The 15,569-nt window shown below is 48.9% G+C and overlaps 5 protein-coding genes across 5 annotated transcripts; 2 read left to right on the plus strand and 3 right to left on the minus strand.

Annotated features, from left to right (window-relative positions):
• Nucleotides 1-1,427: 1,427 nt before the first annotated feature.
• Nucleotides 1,428-2,913, plus strand: FSUBG_2290 (isocitrate dehydrogenase; the record flags this gene model as incomplete). The annotated part of the gene is made up of 3 exons (XM_036680047.1): nt 1,428-1,460; nt 1,757-2,775; nt 2,829-2,913. 3 exons carry the CDS (start codon nt 1,428-1,430, stop codon nt 2,911-2,913), a joined length of 1,137 nt encoding a protein of 378 aa, XP_036542210.1.
• Nucleotides 2,914-3,972: 1,059 nt separating this feature from the next.
• FSUBG_2291 (DUF1446 domain protein) lies at nt 3,973-8,452 on the minus strand (the record flags this gene model as incomplete). Its single annotated transcript, XM_036680048.1, has 4 exons — nt 3,973-4,108; nt 4,158-5,822; nt 6,112-6,242; nt 6,716-8,452. 4 exons carry the CDS (start codon nt 8,450-8,452, stop codon nt 3,973-3,975), a joined length of 3,669 nt encoding a protein of 1,222 aa, XP_036542211.1.
• Nucleotides 8,453-9,128: 676 nt separating this feature from the next.
• On the plus strand, nt 9,129-10,688 carry FSUBG_2292 (major facilitator superfamily transporter; the record flags this gene model as incomplete). The annotated part of the gene is made up of 3 exons (XM_036680049.1): nt 9,129-9,311; nt 9,360-10,469; nt 10,518-10,688. 3 exons carry the CDS (start codon nt 9,129-9,131, stop codon nt 10,686-10,688), a joined length of 1,464 nt encoding a protein of 487 aa, XP_036542212.1.
• A 248-nt stretch (nt 10,689-10,936) lies between these two features.
• FSUBG_2293 (uncharacterized protein) lies at nt 10,937-12,948 on the minus strand (the record flags this gene model as incomplete). The annotated part of the gene is made up of 2 exons (XM_036680050.1): nt 10,937-11,505; nt 11,814-12,948. 2 exons carry the CDS (start codon nt 12,946-12,948, stop codon nt 10,937-10,939), a joined length of 1,704 nt encoding a protein of 567 aa, XP_036542213.1.
• Nucleotides 12,949-13,597: 649 nt separating this feature from the next.
• Nucleotides 13,598-14,154, minus strand: FSUBG_2294 (uncharacterized protein; the record flags this gene model as incomplete). The annotated part of the gene is made up of 2 exons (XM_036680051.1): nt 13,598-13,919; nt 13,982-14,154. The coding sequence occupies 2 exons, from the start codon at nt 14,152-14,154 to the stop codon at nt 13,598-13,600; spliced, it is 495 nt and encodes a 164-aa protein (XP_036542214.1).
• Nucleotides 14,155-15,569: the final 1,415 nt, after the last annotated feature.

Genomic DNA, 15,569 nt, shown 5'->3' on the forward strand with positions numbered 1-15,569 from the left:
AGCTAGTGATTGAGAAGCGCTGAAGAGTGTTTTGGAGTTTGGGTTTGACATTGTATACGGCATGTTATGAGCATTATGAGCCCGTCTGGCGGGTTGATGATAAAAGGACGGAATAGGTTAGCATGATGGGTACAAAGGGATAGGGCATAGCTGAGAATCGCTGGTATAACATAAACGTCAGTCTGTTGTGATTTTGAGATAGAATCCAGCGATGTTTGTTGCTGCATGAGAGGTTGTCAAAGTCAACAAGGGGTTGCGGGAGTAATGCAGTTTTTGAGTGCATGATCCTCAAGAACGCATGATAACATGGGTATTATGCTTCAATTCCCTCATTGCAACAGTGATGGTTTGATGGTTGGGGCTGAAGAGTAACCTGGGGATTGTTCTTCATTCATTGCATTGAGGGATTATGGATATTGTATAACGTAGGGCATCAGAAGAGACAATTGATACTCTTCTTAAAGCATAACAAAACCCAGTATGCAAGCCATTGAGGTTAAAATACAGTTGGACTAACTATACCAAGTGCTTCCTATTCTTGATGCCAGGTTCGGAGTATTCTACCTATAAGCGTTTCGTAAGTACGAAGTCCGAGTAGCAACCAAAGTCTGATACCTCGCCAAGAATTTGCTCGGCCCGCATAAAAAGCTCCACATGGGGAATAGAGCTCGTTATGTCATGGTCGTCATGATATGTCTGCAATGCATTGGGAGAGCTCAACATCATGAGAGCGAGTGTATTCATGTAAACATAGAAGCTAGCCGGATAAATTGCATATAAAGATGGCCGGATCAACTCAATTGAATGCTATTGTTGATCTCCAATTCTGTTCTGTTTCCGTGACGTCGTTTGCATCCACAGCCTAAGCGGCTAAGCCCAGAGAAGCCGTAAATTCTAGCGGCCGCGCCGTACAAAACCCCACAGGCTACCCCAAGCAACTTCAGAGAGCAAAAAGCCTGAGGCTTGAAAGAAGATCCTAAAATAAATTGACTAAAATGACCCTAAATTTAGGCTAGAGTTGCATAAATAATTTCATCGCTTAGGATAGATGTCCTAAGTTTTCTTGCGCTGCTCCACTCGGGCCAGTGACAAGCTCGGAACAATCGCGTTTTCCGATCGGCGGCCGAATGAAAAACAGTGGTAGAAAAAAATTATAGAGGCTCGGGCCAATGCGACACCATAATTCAGAAGGGAACCTTGCAACTGGTCTTGACTCTCAGAGCTACCCGACGGGAACGGAAACAGGCTTGCGCGATTTGCACTTGCACCCTCCTCCAACCTCAACTTGTAAAAAAACAAATCTTCTTCCTCTTTTCTTCTTCCTCCTCTCTCCTCCTCTCGTGTGCGGTGCCTCGTTTTTTATATATCTCTCTCTAACCCCACGAAAGCTCTCCTCTCTACCTTCTAGATACCCCCCACTTGCCATCATGTTGTCTCGAGGATCTCTTCGATCGGCCCAGGTACGTTTTTCTGTGCTGTTGTTGCTTTTGTTTTGTTTCTGTGTCATGATGATCTTTTGTGGTGTTTGTGGTACATGAGGAGAATTGTATACATGCAGTGGGCTTTCGTGGCTGAAGTGTGCGTGACGATGGGCATCATGTCATGATCATCATCGCGACATCACAACAAGCGAGAATTGGAGTTTTGCGTGGGGGGACATTGCTGTGGGACAAACACCACATCGCGCAAATGGCTCAGATTGATCATACGTACTCTTGACTATTCAATTGATCCTGTTGCTAACAATTCTTGTCAGCTGCTGCGCGGCGTCGCCAAGCAACAACCCCAGCTCGCCCGATCCTTCGCCACCGTCCAGTCCGACATCTTCAAGCCCGCCAAGTTCGGCGGCAAGTACACCGTCACCCTCATCCCCGGTGACGGTATCGGTACCGAGGTTGCCGAGTCCGTCAAGACCGTCTTCAAGGCCGACAACGTCCCCGTTGAGTGGGAGCAGATCGAGGTCTCCGGTCTCGAGGGCTCTGGCCGAACCGAGGATGCTTTCCGCGAGTCTGTCGCTTCTCTTAAGCGCAACAAGCTTGGTCTCAAGGGTATCCTTCACACCCCCATCAGCCGATCCGGCCATCAGAGCTTCAACGTCGCCATGCGACAGGAGCTCGATATCTACGCCAGCATCAGCTTGATCAAGAACATCCCCGGCTACGAGACCCGCCACAAGGACGTCGACCTGTGCATCATCCGAGAGAACACCGAGGGTGAGTACTCTGGTCTCGAGCACCAGAGCGTCGACGGTGTCGTCGAGTCCCTCAAGATCATCACCCGCGCCAAGTCCGAGCGTATCGCCAAGTTTGCCTTCTCTTTCGCTCTCGCCAACGGCCGATCCAAGGTTACTTGCATTCACAAGGCCAACATCATGAAGCTTGCCGATGGTCTTTTCCGCAGCACCTTCCACCAGGTCGCCAAGGACTACCCTACCCTCGAGGTCAACGACATGATTGTCGACAACGCCTCCATGCAGGCTGTTTCTCGACCTCAGCAGTTCGACGTCATGGTCATGCCTAACCTTTACGGTGGTATCCTGTCCAACATTGGTGCCGCTCTCGTTGGTGGCCCTGGTATCGTCCCTGGTTGCAACATGGGCCGTGAAGTCGCTGTTTTCGAGCCTGGTTGCCGTCACGTTGGTCTTGACATCAAGGGCAAGGACCAGGCTAACCCCACTGCTATGCTCCTGTCCGGCAGCATGCTGCTGCGACACCTCGGCCTCGACGAGCATGCTAACCGCATCTCCAAGGCCACCTACGCTGTTATCGCTGAGGGGTAAGTTCTTTACGATTCATTCAAGTACAAGTGCAGTGCTAACAATCCCACAGCAAGGTCCGCACCCCCGACATGGGCGGCTCCTCCACCACCCACGAGTTCACCAAGGCCATCCTCGACAAGCTCGAGACTGTTTAAATGAAGCATCTTTTGTGATATCCCCCTCCCAAAACAAACCATGCGAAATCACCAATTTTTTTTTCGTTTGTCTTTTCCCGTATGTAAAGCGGGAGCCGATTGGACATAACACGCACACAATACACACATTCTGAAAAAAGACAAAGAGACACACCCACCATGCACTCGAATATATATACTTGACGACCCGGAACAGCGCGGATCTTAAGGCGTTCTGAGAGGCAGGGGTTTGGCGGCGACGTCGAAGGAAGAAAAGGAAGACGAGTTAAGACAGAACAGAAGAAGACAGAGGATGATGATTGAAATAGCAGAAGGAGATTGTACGTGTAACATGAACTCTCGCGGTCTTGAATATATTGTAAAGTCCAAATTGTTCCCAATTGGTGTGTGACCTCTAAGTTGGAGCTTATAAAGTGCATATATTACCATATTTCTTGATGCATATTTAAGGTCCTTTCAGTAGTGTGTTTACTTGGCACGCGTCTCTTGAGCCCAGTCTCAACAAAGAGTAATTTCCTTATCATGCTTCGAGCTTGGCGAGTTATTTTATCGCGGAGACCGAGTTGATAACCTCGGTTGTTGCTACACCGAAGACATTAGCTGCTTTCCTATAGGTTAGGAGGATAAAAATGCATATAATCTACAGAAAAAGCATGTCAGTGAAAAGTTGACATCGAACAATGTTAGTTCTGATTCAACAATAGTAGTAGTGGCGCTTTTCTAGATAGTAAGTAGTACATAGATTTGTATGAGTGGGATTGACCAATGGCGTTTGAGCATGCGGATTTGGAACTGGCCTTACGCGCTGGATATGAGAGAGTTATGGTTCACTACAAGACACGAATGGTTCGTCGAGAATGATTCAACAATTAGTCTCGAGACTAGTCTTTCAGCCTGTAGAGGGCCTGCTCTCAGATCATCTCTAGCCAGATGTTGTGATATCACTGTACGAGAATGATGAGAAATTAGAAAGGAATAGCACATAAGAACATCAGGCCTCGTGTACTTCTATACCAGCCTCGGTGAAATTTACTTGAACGTATCTACTCTTGGTTACTTCTAAATTCGTCCTCTTTCAAGAAACGCCTTTGGTACATCAACGTATCGACTCCTCAAATACTCGCCAATTCCTTTCCCAAGACCATCAATGCGATCTGAAGACGCAATCCCTCCATTCAAGTTATCCAAAACACGACTGTATCACGTCAGTACCTCAACCTCACCATCGTCGGGCATGAACTTACAAGTGCACGGCGTTGACACCAGGAAACTCAACCCTCTCAACCCTCCTCTCAGGATCCCCCTTGAACCAATCATCCCCAAACAACTGCTTCAGCTTCGAAACAGTCAACAAGTTCCTCAACCAAGCATACTCATCGTCATTCCTGACAAAGAACCCAACATTCGAATTATCGCCTTTGTCGCCTGATCTCGCATGGACTACACTTCCCAATGGTGCCCACTCCGTTGGTCCGAAAGTAAGCATGTCAACCGGTCCATGCGTTTCTGTCGACGGTCGTACAATAGGGTACTTTGCTGTTTTTGCTGGTGGTTCAATACGATGTGATGTACCGGTACTCATCTCGACGCGATGCTCAATCGCAGACACGGGCATGAGCGCTGGAAACATCTCCATGAATGGCTTGGGCACCATAGTCCTAAAGTCAAGATTCATATGGTACCCCGGATAACTCTGCATGCGGAGTGCATATATCGGAACTTTGAACTTGGGCGCTTCGATGTCTTCTTTTCGACGAGCTTGCGCGAAGACACGGAGTGATACAGTGCCTGCTTGTTGAGACGTAGGGTTCTCAGCTGGAGTGCCATATAACTCGATGCTTAGACGGCTGAAGTTGGAGTCTTTAAACATGTGTGCTAGTTGGTTCTTCATCATGGCTGCTTTCTCGTAGACGTCGAGACCGTTGATGTAGAATGTTGCTTCAGCTTGAAAGCCGCCTTTTGCGGCAATCATGACTTTTGCTGTTGGGGGTGGAGGGAGCCCTTTTACTCCTGAGACGGAGACGCGGTTTTCTGACTCTTGTTCGACGTGTACCCCCGAGAGATCTGCGACGACATCGGGATTCAAGTACAAGTGACCCTGAAGTTCGTAGAGTAATTGTGCGGTGACAGTCTCTTTCGTGACTCTTCCTCCACCCTCTGCAGTTCTTCCAATGGTACACCGTCCTCTTGGATCAATCTCTGCAATGGGGAATGCAATGTCCACAAGCTCAGGCAGAAAGTCCTTGAACCCTGAGAAGTTTGCACCGACGACGTAAGGACCGCACTCGATGAGATGAGCAGCGAGCAGCGAACCAGCCAACTCCTCGTACTGGTCTTCTCGCCAGCCATGATACCACGCCGCGGCGCCCATCACAGGAGAAGCATCGGTGCATCTACCGCAGATAACGATACGAGCACCAGAACGAAGCGCTTGGACAATACCCCAACATCCAATATACGCAGTCGCACAACACGGCGTAAAACCCCAAGAGTCAAGAGTCTGCTCCGGATGATCCAGATGCGTAATCTGCACATCCCTCCTCCTCACAACATCCGAAACATCATCCCCCAGCACCTTTGCAACAACAAAACCCCCATACCCCCTCTTCTCACAGAGCGCTCTGACTTTATCATACAGGGCATCAGTGTTCAATGCCCCAGCGTTAGTTACGACGCGGATGTCACGCTGCATGATATCATCGAGACACTCGTCGAGTTGCTCGTAAAACCCGTTCTCGTAGCCGAGGTTGGGGTCTACTTCTTGCTTGGTGATTGCGTTCCAGGCGATGTTCATCTCGGAGAGCCAGTCTCCTGTTATGACGTGCACGTTGCCGGAGCGGACCATGCGGGACATTGCGTGGGGATGGTCGCCTGTTGCGCCGGAGACGTTGCCGATACGGATTGGAGGTCTGTCTAACATTTTGTGTGAAGTGAAGTGAAGTGATGTTCAATGTGTATATGAAGTATATGTAAGATGAGCTGAGGTGAAAGTTGGAGTGAACTGAGAGTGATGGATGAGGCTAGGTTGCGGCTCTTGATAAACACTCTTCGACTAGCGGACCGTCGGAATAAAGAATTTCTTAATCGTGTAATATCTCGGATTATTCAGGGTGTTGAGAGTCTCTCATGACTTATCATAAGACTGCATCTGGTGGATTGTGGATTGGCGGACACGGCGCCGAGTGGCGATCCACTTACACGGGCCCTGGCATCTCGGCTTCGGCGACCGAGTCCGTCATTTCAACAAATGATAGGACATAGATGGAACCTGATGTGAGATCCCTCCGAGGCCATAGCCAGAATTGAGCATCTTTGCTATGCTCGGGGAACTATATTGTGAAATATTAATGTGACTATCTAGTCTATGAGCTTAAGATAATCCTGCCAGCCTGGAAGAGCGAGAACCACTCATTAACCAATGGCATAAGAAACTTGGAGCTGATTTAAGAATATAGACAGTTCATACCCAACACTATAAAGATAAATCTGATAAGAGGAAGAAGCTTGATAAAGTACACGGCGACTATCAATAATACGGATGGCTCTCACCCCCCAACCCAAAAAACCACTCCTGACTCAACTGCGAAATAGCATCATTATGGAACTCATCCAGCCCCAAACTCTGCAAATCCCCAAAACAATCCCTAAACGTACTATCAACAGTCATACCCGCTAAATCCGCCGAAAACTGCACCGGCGCCGCAACGCTCGCTTCCACGACATCAGCTACCACCGCATCACTCAGCCGATCAAACAAATCCGAGCAATTCCTCGCCAGGTCCCATCTCTCCGAAACAGCTACCAGCACTTTTGAACAAGCCCTCGTGTCGTTGACGACTTGGTTTATCGTGGGTGTTGTGTGTAACCTCGCGCGCTGAGGCTCAGAACCAGAGAAGTGATGGCGTAGGGCGAAGATGTAGGATAGGCCGGCTAGGAAGACGGTATGCATCGTTATCCAGGAGTAATTCAACTTTCGCGATCGGTGGAGACTTGCATAGAGACTTATAGCCTCCCTTGCAGAGTCGTAAATATTCTGTAGCGCGAGGCTATTCACAGCTGCGTCGTTCAAACACGGGGACGGCCGAAAGAGCATGAGCATACCGTTATGGTATAAGAGTCTATACCACTCCCCAGACCGAAAACTCGACCCACTAGCCGGCGAAGCAGCTGTGTCGCTCTTAACAAGGGGTAGGTTCGCTGTTTCAGTATGCCACTCTTGTAGCTCCCTTGCTAGAGCTGTTCGCATCTCCTCGTAGCTTGTGTTCGGGAACGTTACGTGTTTGGCGCTGCGATGCAGGGCGTTGATGATCTTCCCGCAGATGAGGCGATAGCGAACAATGTGCACGAACACAGAAGTCGCAGCGCGGTATTGAGGTGTTCCGTAGGGCGCTGAAGAGAGAGGACTGCTATCTTCGGGTAGTTGATCAGCCGTTGACGAAGGGGGAAGATCAACGTCTATATCTTCAAGCTGCAGGGCCAAAGGCCTTCCAAGCGCAAGACTCGTCACGCGATCCAGCGCAGCAAGACTCCAGAAACACCGTCGTTTCGTCTCCATCTCCTCCTCCTTAACCTTCCTCGTTGCATCATCCAACGTCTGCGGAAGCGCATAAGTCGCTGCTCGATGAAGCCCCATTTCAAGACACGTCCTCGCCGCAACGCCGATGAGATGCCAAACACTAGTCGTGGTATTACTCGACGTCGTGCCCATTCTATACTGACACACCAACAGCAGCGCCTGCAACCTCTCAATCCCATCTATCGCCAGCACATCAGCTAATCTCGTCATTGCACGGTTATAATGCGTCTCAGCATCATATACACCATTCCAGTTAAACTTGTGCACCTGCGCCGTGCCAATCGCGAGTGTCATGTCGACGAAGAAGACATCGACGGGATCTTTGGCGCTGGAGTCTTCGTACACGGCGTCTAGAGACCGGTAGAGAGATTTGGTGGAGAGGAAGGGGTAGCAGAGATGGTCATGGCTGCAGTAGGCTTTTAGGAGTTCTGAGGCGAGGGATTTGGGGGGGAGGCCGGAGTTGGTTTGTGGTGAGGGTAGGCCGGGGAGGGAGTTTGGTTTCCATGATGTGGTGAAGGATGAGGATGGTTGAGGGCGGGATTGGAGGAGGTTGGCGAGGAGAAGACCGCTTGTTGAACCGACGAAGTGATGGCCTCCGCCTGCGATGAGACTCATCTGAATAACCTCCTCAGCCACCTCTCCATCCCCAGGACTATCATGTACCGACGCCTCACCTCTCTCAACATCTTCAGATCTCCTCGCCCCCTCAGACCGTATAGCCACATCCTCAGATCGTCTGGTAACCTCCTCAGACCGTCTCAACTGCTGCGTCAAACCCTCATTACAATCCATCAACTCCCTAATCCTCCTCTCCAACTTCTGAACATTCCTCCTCCTCAACTGATGTTCACTAACAGCATATTCACAAGCGACATCAGCACGTTTGCAAGGCCCGCATTGAGGTTGGATCTTGTCGCAGCGGACTTTGCGGCGGTGACATCTGTCGCAGGCGTTTGAAGGCATGGCATGGCAGCGGAGACCGAGGCCGAGATGATGATGGAGAGAGACCCCGCTTGAGAAGGACAAGTTATGGGTCTTTCGGTTAGTGAATGCGGGTTTTATTTTAGGTGACTTGATGGGGTGGGATTGGGGGAACTAAGCTTAATTGTTACCTTAATCCTGACTCGTGGGGTTGGGACTGCAACGTTGATGATGATGGATGCATCGTGATGTGACTATGAGTCTGGATGTTTATTTCCGCTCGTATAACAGAGAGAAATTCTACTCCCTCGTTAATCTAGACTTTTTGAGTTATTAGTTAGACTCTAAAAAACGTAGTTGATCCATCAAATGCTGCCCCGGATATCGTTATCCTCCATATCATCACCCACTTACACAAGAATCTTGACTCAACACTAGACATCCTCCTCCATAACAATCTAGCTCCCCCAAAATGGCGTCTTGGCAAAACCACACTCGGCCATCGGCCCCGTCCCCGAAACCAGGATATTTTCGCTCCTCGCCTCTTGGTGATCCCCTCAACAATCCCACCTCCGGATATCCAAAATCTGGGGTATGCGGGGAACAACCCAGGTCCAGAGAATAAGTTCAAATACCGCATCATTCCCCTGCTTTTTCGCATCAAGCATCATTCTCTTTCATAAGTTCTCTGAGATAGTCTGTATGAGAGTTGACCATCATGACATCCCAAGATCACAAGATGGGCGTTGAGACCCTTGATGCTGAGAAGCAAAACGCTGCTCATGAGGAGTACTCTGCTGAAGTTCTTGATAAGAAGGGTTATGGTGATTACTCTGGTGCTGTGGCGAAGAGCGATCCCGAGGAGATCAAACTCGTCAAGAAGCTCGATAAATGGATCATGGTAAGTCTTCTCTTCACTTGCTGAACTCTTCTCTGACTGACCTATTAGCCCACTCTTTGGCTGATGTACTGGCTCAACTACCTCGACCGCAATGCCATCACGCTCGCCCGTCTAAACGGCTTCGAAGAAGATCTCAACCTCCAAGGCTCCCAGTACAACACCTCCGTCTCAATCCTCTTCGTCGGCTACGTCCTCGGCCAAATCCCCAGCAACATGATAATCACCCGCGTCAGGCCATCATGGTACATGGGCGGTTTCATGATGGCATGGGCCGTCGTCAGTTCCCTCACCGCCGTAGCCCAAAACTACACCGGCGCTCTTCTCACACGCTTCTTCCTCGGTATCGTGGAGGCTCCTTATTACCCTGGTGCGCTGTACATGCTGTCGACGTTTTATACCAGGAAGGAATTGGCGACGAGGATTAGTATTCTTTACTCTGGTAATGTGCTGGCTTCTGCTTTTGCGGGCTTGATTGCGGCGGGTGTTTTTGAGGGTATGGATGGATTGACTGGGATTAAGGGCTGGCGATGGTTGTTCATTCTTCAGGGCGCGGTTACGTTTGTTGTGGCTATCGTGGCGTGCTTCACTCTTCCTGATGAACCGTTGACGACGAGATGGCTCACACCTGAGCAGCGTCAACTTGCGCATGATCGAGTTTTAAGAGATACAGTCGGCCAGAAGGGCGATGGCAATCCATGGAGTGGTCTGCGCGAAGCCATCGTCGACCCGAAAGTCTGGGTCTTTATCGTTCTCCAGCATCTTCACCTTGCGACCAACGGCTTCAAGAACTTCTTCCCTACCATCGTCAACACTCTCGGTTTCAACACCACAGTTACTCTAGTCCTCACTTGCCCCCCTTTCTTGATCGCCGGTGCTCTCTCTATTCTTTGGGCAAAGTCTTCTGGTCACTTCAACGAGAGTACCTGGCACATCACCATCTCCAAGATTGTCGCTACCTTTGGTTTCGTCTTAGCTTGCGCTACCATGAACGTTGGAGCGAGATACTTTGCCATGTGTGTCTTCACTATTGGTACCTATGGTGTCAATTCTATTCTTCTTGCTTGGGTCGGAAATACATGTGGACAGACGAGAGAGAAGAAGGCTTCTGCTCTAGCTCTCGCCAACGTCAGTGCGACACTGAGTCTGATCTGGACTCCTGTAAGTGCTATATCTCCTGTTCTTGGTGCAAATCGCTAACTCATGCAGTATCTCTGGCCCAAATCTGACGCACCGCGGTATGTGCTGCCGCTCTCAAGCAGTGCTGGTTTTGCTGTAGCTTGTATTGCTGGAGTCTGGCTTATGCGGTGGATGCTGGTCAGGCAGAACAGGAAGATCAGGCAGACAGATTCCGAGGCTACGTTGTTTTATGCTTATTAGACGTGCTGCTAGTGGACAGGATACTAGATGAAGATTGAAGTACCTTAGTTACAGTATTTATCATCAAGCCAAATTCTCCATAAATCATGGCTACTCCATACTTGAGAACTACAAGTAATGCTAAATGTCTATAAACTTAGAAGAGTTTAGGTTAATTGAGAACAATCATCAGAAGCTTTAGAAGAATTTTGAATTAATGAGGTAAACTACTGAGTAGTTGACCCTAAGTTTAGAAGAATTCTGTGTCCTTAATCCTCTTCCGAATCGGAGCTCTCCCATCCTGCTCCATCCTCCCACTTGAACAGAATCCGCTTCTGGCCATCAATTCTGAGTTCATAGACCTTTTCTTCGGCATGGGTCTTGCGTTTGAGCTTCCCACTGCCACTTCCACCGACCAACTCAAGGATACTGGCACCGACTTTGGCCGTGAATTTGTTCTGCTCTTCGTTGTTTTCCTGGTCGCTCTCGTTGTTGGAGTCAAAGTCAGAATTGTCGGAGTAATCGCCCACCACAACTCTTGCCTTGTCGATTCTCATTCCGTTGCGCTTCGCTTCATTGACGCTGTTGATGAGCCCCTGAAGGGCTGCGTGAGGCTCGTCCTCGGAGATGTGTGCGAGGAAGCGATCATTGCCGCCGCGGGACCCAGCAGGGTATGTGCCTGTTACTGCGACTCTAACGCAAGTAGCTAGGCCAACCGTGTAGAGAACATCGGCCCCGGAGCCGGTGCCGTACTGATCCATAAGAACTTCGTCGCTGTTGGTATGTGCGTTGGCGGCCTGTTGGGCCGTGGCGAATTGACCAGACATGACTGGAATAGCTGTTGTTTCCGTGATTGTAAAAGCGGTGAAGTGATGTTAGAAAGGTGAGATGGAGGAAGAAGAAAGAATGGAGCTGAAAGTGTAAGTGAAGATCCTTTATGTAGGTGGTCTTCAAGCTCGACAGTGATTCACAAGCCTAAGAGTGTTTCTTCAGTATGAATCATAGCAGACTGTCACCTGCCGTGAAAATTGATCCGTCCACAAAGCTTGCATGTTTGTCATTCTCAAAAGATATTTGCCAAGCACAACTCCGGTATGTGTTGTGACATGTCAACTGTCGTTAAACCTGCCAATGAAGCATCTGTACCATGGATATTAGGATCCTCTGGAATAAAGACACTCTCCATGGGGAATAGCCAGAATCCAATGACTGGATGTGGTGATTCTTCGAACACTCTTGCCATCTCATTCTCTACTTGACCTCTGAGGTCTGGTGACTGATGGAGACTCTCAACCCATTGTTGGAGCTCGTCAGTGTCCTGCCGAATCCATTCAACAGCAGATTTGCGGTCGTGTATAACAGGGTCCCTGTACCCATGGCCGGTTTTATTTCCACGACAACTGCCAAACTGGTAGATGACCTTGTGATCGTGACGTACCATTGAGGTTGAGAGTAGTTTAAACCACCGATTGAACGACGTTTGAGGATAAATGTCTCCTAGAAATACTTGCTTCAGATCTTCACCATGCAATCGAGGGTCATATGGCAGCCTGTCGAAGCTCTGAACACCACTCCTGATGGGAACGACATGATTCATTTGGTAAGAAGGGTGACGACTTTGGCGTGATAGTCTTTTTGAGCCCCCATAATTCATCATTGTCAGACGTTCGATCCTGGATAAGCCTTGTCGAAGGAGAGAAGGCCCATAATTCGGTATAATCGATCTCTCGAAACAGGAGCTTGGAAATGTGGCTGACAACGCAATGTTGATCAAACCAATATGATGAGGGTCATAAGCCCAGACGTCATGCGCAAAGCGCTCGAAATACTCAAAGCTGACGCCCTGGAAGAAGAAGTGGTCCAATTCAGGACAAACATACAGTCTTCCCCTTGACATAACCTTTTCTTTCGACTTGTACCAACACGGTAGTTGAACACGGTAGAAAGCCAAAGCAGCCGTACGTGACTCAGTCGTGGTTCGAAAGAGTTTACTAGTCCTCCAACGATGACTCAACACTATATTGTACTCTTCAGAATTTGCCAGCTCTCGCACTTCATGTGCAAGATCAGTGTAATCGAAACGATCCAGGGTGATATCGATCCATCGCTCGTGACTGAGAGAATGTTGCCAAACAAGCCAGCGGATATCAGCCGGAAAACGTGCAAACAAGTGAAAATCGCCGCATGGTTCCAGAGGAGGGTTGAAGATTTGTAAATGCCGTGGTGTCTGACTCCTCAAGTTGTAACGTCTCACAGGAGACGCTGTGTTGGCGGTTGCCATCGCTGACAGACAAGTTTGAATAATGAAGAACTTGTTTGCTTTGGATGGCAGAAGACTGTTTTTATAATTCGTATGTACTAACTTTGTGGCTCGCGAGACCTACGTATATTAGGGCACACAAGGTCTAAATCCTACGAGTTTATCACAGCCGTTTTCAAAGTGTGCTGACAACAGAGTTACACAGCGCCTCATCACTTCAGGCGCGTGATCAGCTGAACTGAATGAAACTGAATAGAGGTCACACATACGAAGACCCTCTTCGTCTAAAGCGTCTCGTCACACATGTTCGTAGTGAGTTTCTTGGAACAGAGCGAGAATGTCACAATTCCTTCCCCATCACAGATGCATCACCAGCAACCAAGTATCAAAATATTCTCGAATTGTCAAGGAACTGTCGCTAGTCATGCGCAAGGTAATCCAAACCCAACCAAAAGAACGCCCATCCTGCAAAAAGCCCGTACGCCGTCCATACCAATTGATCCCCTAAACGCCATCGTAAAGACATGCCAATCTTTGTTTACCCCCTCTGTAAATCGGCGACTATCGCGTAGCTGCATCTCTGAAACACCCGGCACCTCAGGTCGATTATGCATAACCGATCGACACCTGCAGTAGCTCATCCGCCCACCATCCACAGTGGAATGCCTCCCTAGTGATTGGCCAATGTATCTCGGGGCGTCACCCCCATCGCCTGTCGAAGCGACGGCGTTAACGAATCAGTCGAGTCCCTCTGCCGTCCCCAACTCTCATTCGTAGTCGCAGGCGAAGCCGTATTCATCTCCTTCTTGTCCTGCGATCGCTCATACGTCGGCGGTGGTGCTCGAGGCATATTTGCTGGTTTTTGCTTGATCGGTGCAATGCCGTAGTCGTCGAGTTCTTGGAAATCCTTCGGGTCTTCGAGTTGGTCCAGGCGCTTGCGACGGCGATGGAGGAAGCATAGCATGGCGATAACGCCAAGGGCCACAACGGCGCTGCGGAATGAGGTCAGCCAAGACAAGATTAAGCGATATGCGAGATATGGGGTATAAGATACCTGGCGATAAAGAGAATCAGCATGATCTCGCCTGTGCTGATATTGGGCTTTTCGCAGGTATCCGAGTATTGATCATCGTGACATGTTTCCTTGGCTCCTCTTGGGAGCACCCGCGTGAGACCCATTCCCTCAGCGCGAGACGCAAGGGCGCCTAATTCCTTGTCGAGAATCATGATAAAGAGTAAGTGAGTGAGTGAGTGAGTGAGCGATAGAAAAATTAAATTAACGATTCAGTTTGTTTATTCTGAGCAAAATAAAAGAAACAATCAAGAGCCAAGTCAAGTCTGCTAAAGAGGGGAGCAAAACCTAGGAAAAAAGAGGGAAGGGGTGTTTATTGCATCCAAGGGCAAGAGGCATTCATTAAAAGGCCAATGCAAGACTGACGATGCGCCTTGAGTTGAATGACATGCTTCCGAGAGCTCCATGTTTCAGAGGCTCAGCCCCCCTCGATGCTGCTGGGGTCCCTGTAAATCAGGGGTGCATCTCGTGAGCACTGAAATTGACCCTCTCGAAATCGGGGCCTCAGAGGTTTTGATACGAGATCTAGACTGGTCTTGTCACCTCATGTTACGTGTACCTGATCGACATTTCTATCAATAGTTTACGACTAAACCCTCGACTTAGTATCTCAATGCTTCACCTCCTCCATCAATGCGCCGTGAAACTCACCGCACAACAAGCATAGACCAAAAGACAACAACTCAAGCTGAAACTGGCCATTCCAGAATCTCAAACATACGCAATATCAATTTTGCTTGCTTGCTTCTTCCTCGTCTGCTGACAATTAACACAAGCCCCTTATTGTGGGGGATGCCATCATTAATTAAACCAAGTGGGCTGCATAATCCCTGTCGGCAAAGCTTCGTTGCCGTTCGTTCCCCAGATTAAGGGACGCAGCAGAAAAAATAACGTGAACGGGGATAACGGCGATCACGCAACGGTTGAAGCAGAATGAACCAGGAAGTTGATCGTGCTGGATGTCAATTTGTGAGCGATTAGCGGGTTATAGAACATTGCCAAGCTTTTGGTGGTGGAAGAGATGGACGATTTGGACACATGGTTGGCATGGATGAGGTTGGGGAGGAAATTACATGGCGTTGAAGATTATTTAACTGCGATCCTAACTCCGGGGATATGAATGTTCCGTCGATGCTGGGTTTTCACATTCTTGGAGGTTCCGAGAGTCCGAGAGTCCGTTCCCAAGAATAGCATCGATATATCTGAATGAGAATGGATGCTTCTTATAGGCTACTCTCAATTTTGAGGGCAGTCTAGTTACTTGACGAGCCGGGCAGCCGAGTACACGGCCCGAGAAGTTGATTATCATTGCTGACGAGAGAACTAATGAGAGGTTGAGATGCACAGTAGCCATCAATGAGCATGTAAGTCATCTCATACGGTCTTCATCCTAAGAAGTATTTTGCACCTCAATTGACTCGAGAAAATTTCCCGTCACAGCACAATTAACGTTCAGAGCAATGTCTCACAAGGCGCAACAATACACAAAATAACCTAATCTCACAAACACCAAAGATCGTACATTCCTAGCCTCATACAGATCTCGCATCGGACTCGACTCGACTTGGAC

Source organism: Fusarium subglutinans, assembly GCF_013396075.1.
Source record: "Fusarium subglutinans strain NRRL 66333 chromosome Unknown NRRL66333_c0000019, whole genome shotgun sequence".
NCBI classification, from domain to species: domain Eukaryota; kingdom Fungi; phylum Ascomycota; class Sordariomycetes; order Hypocreales; family Nectriaceae; genus Fusarium; species Fusarium subglutinans.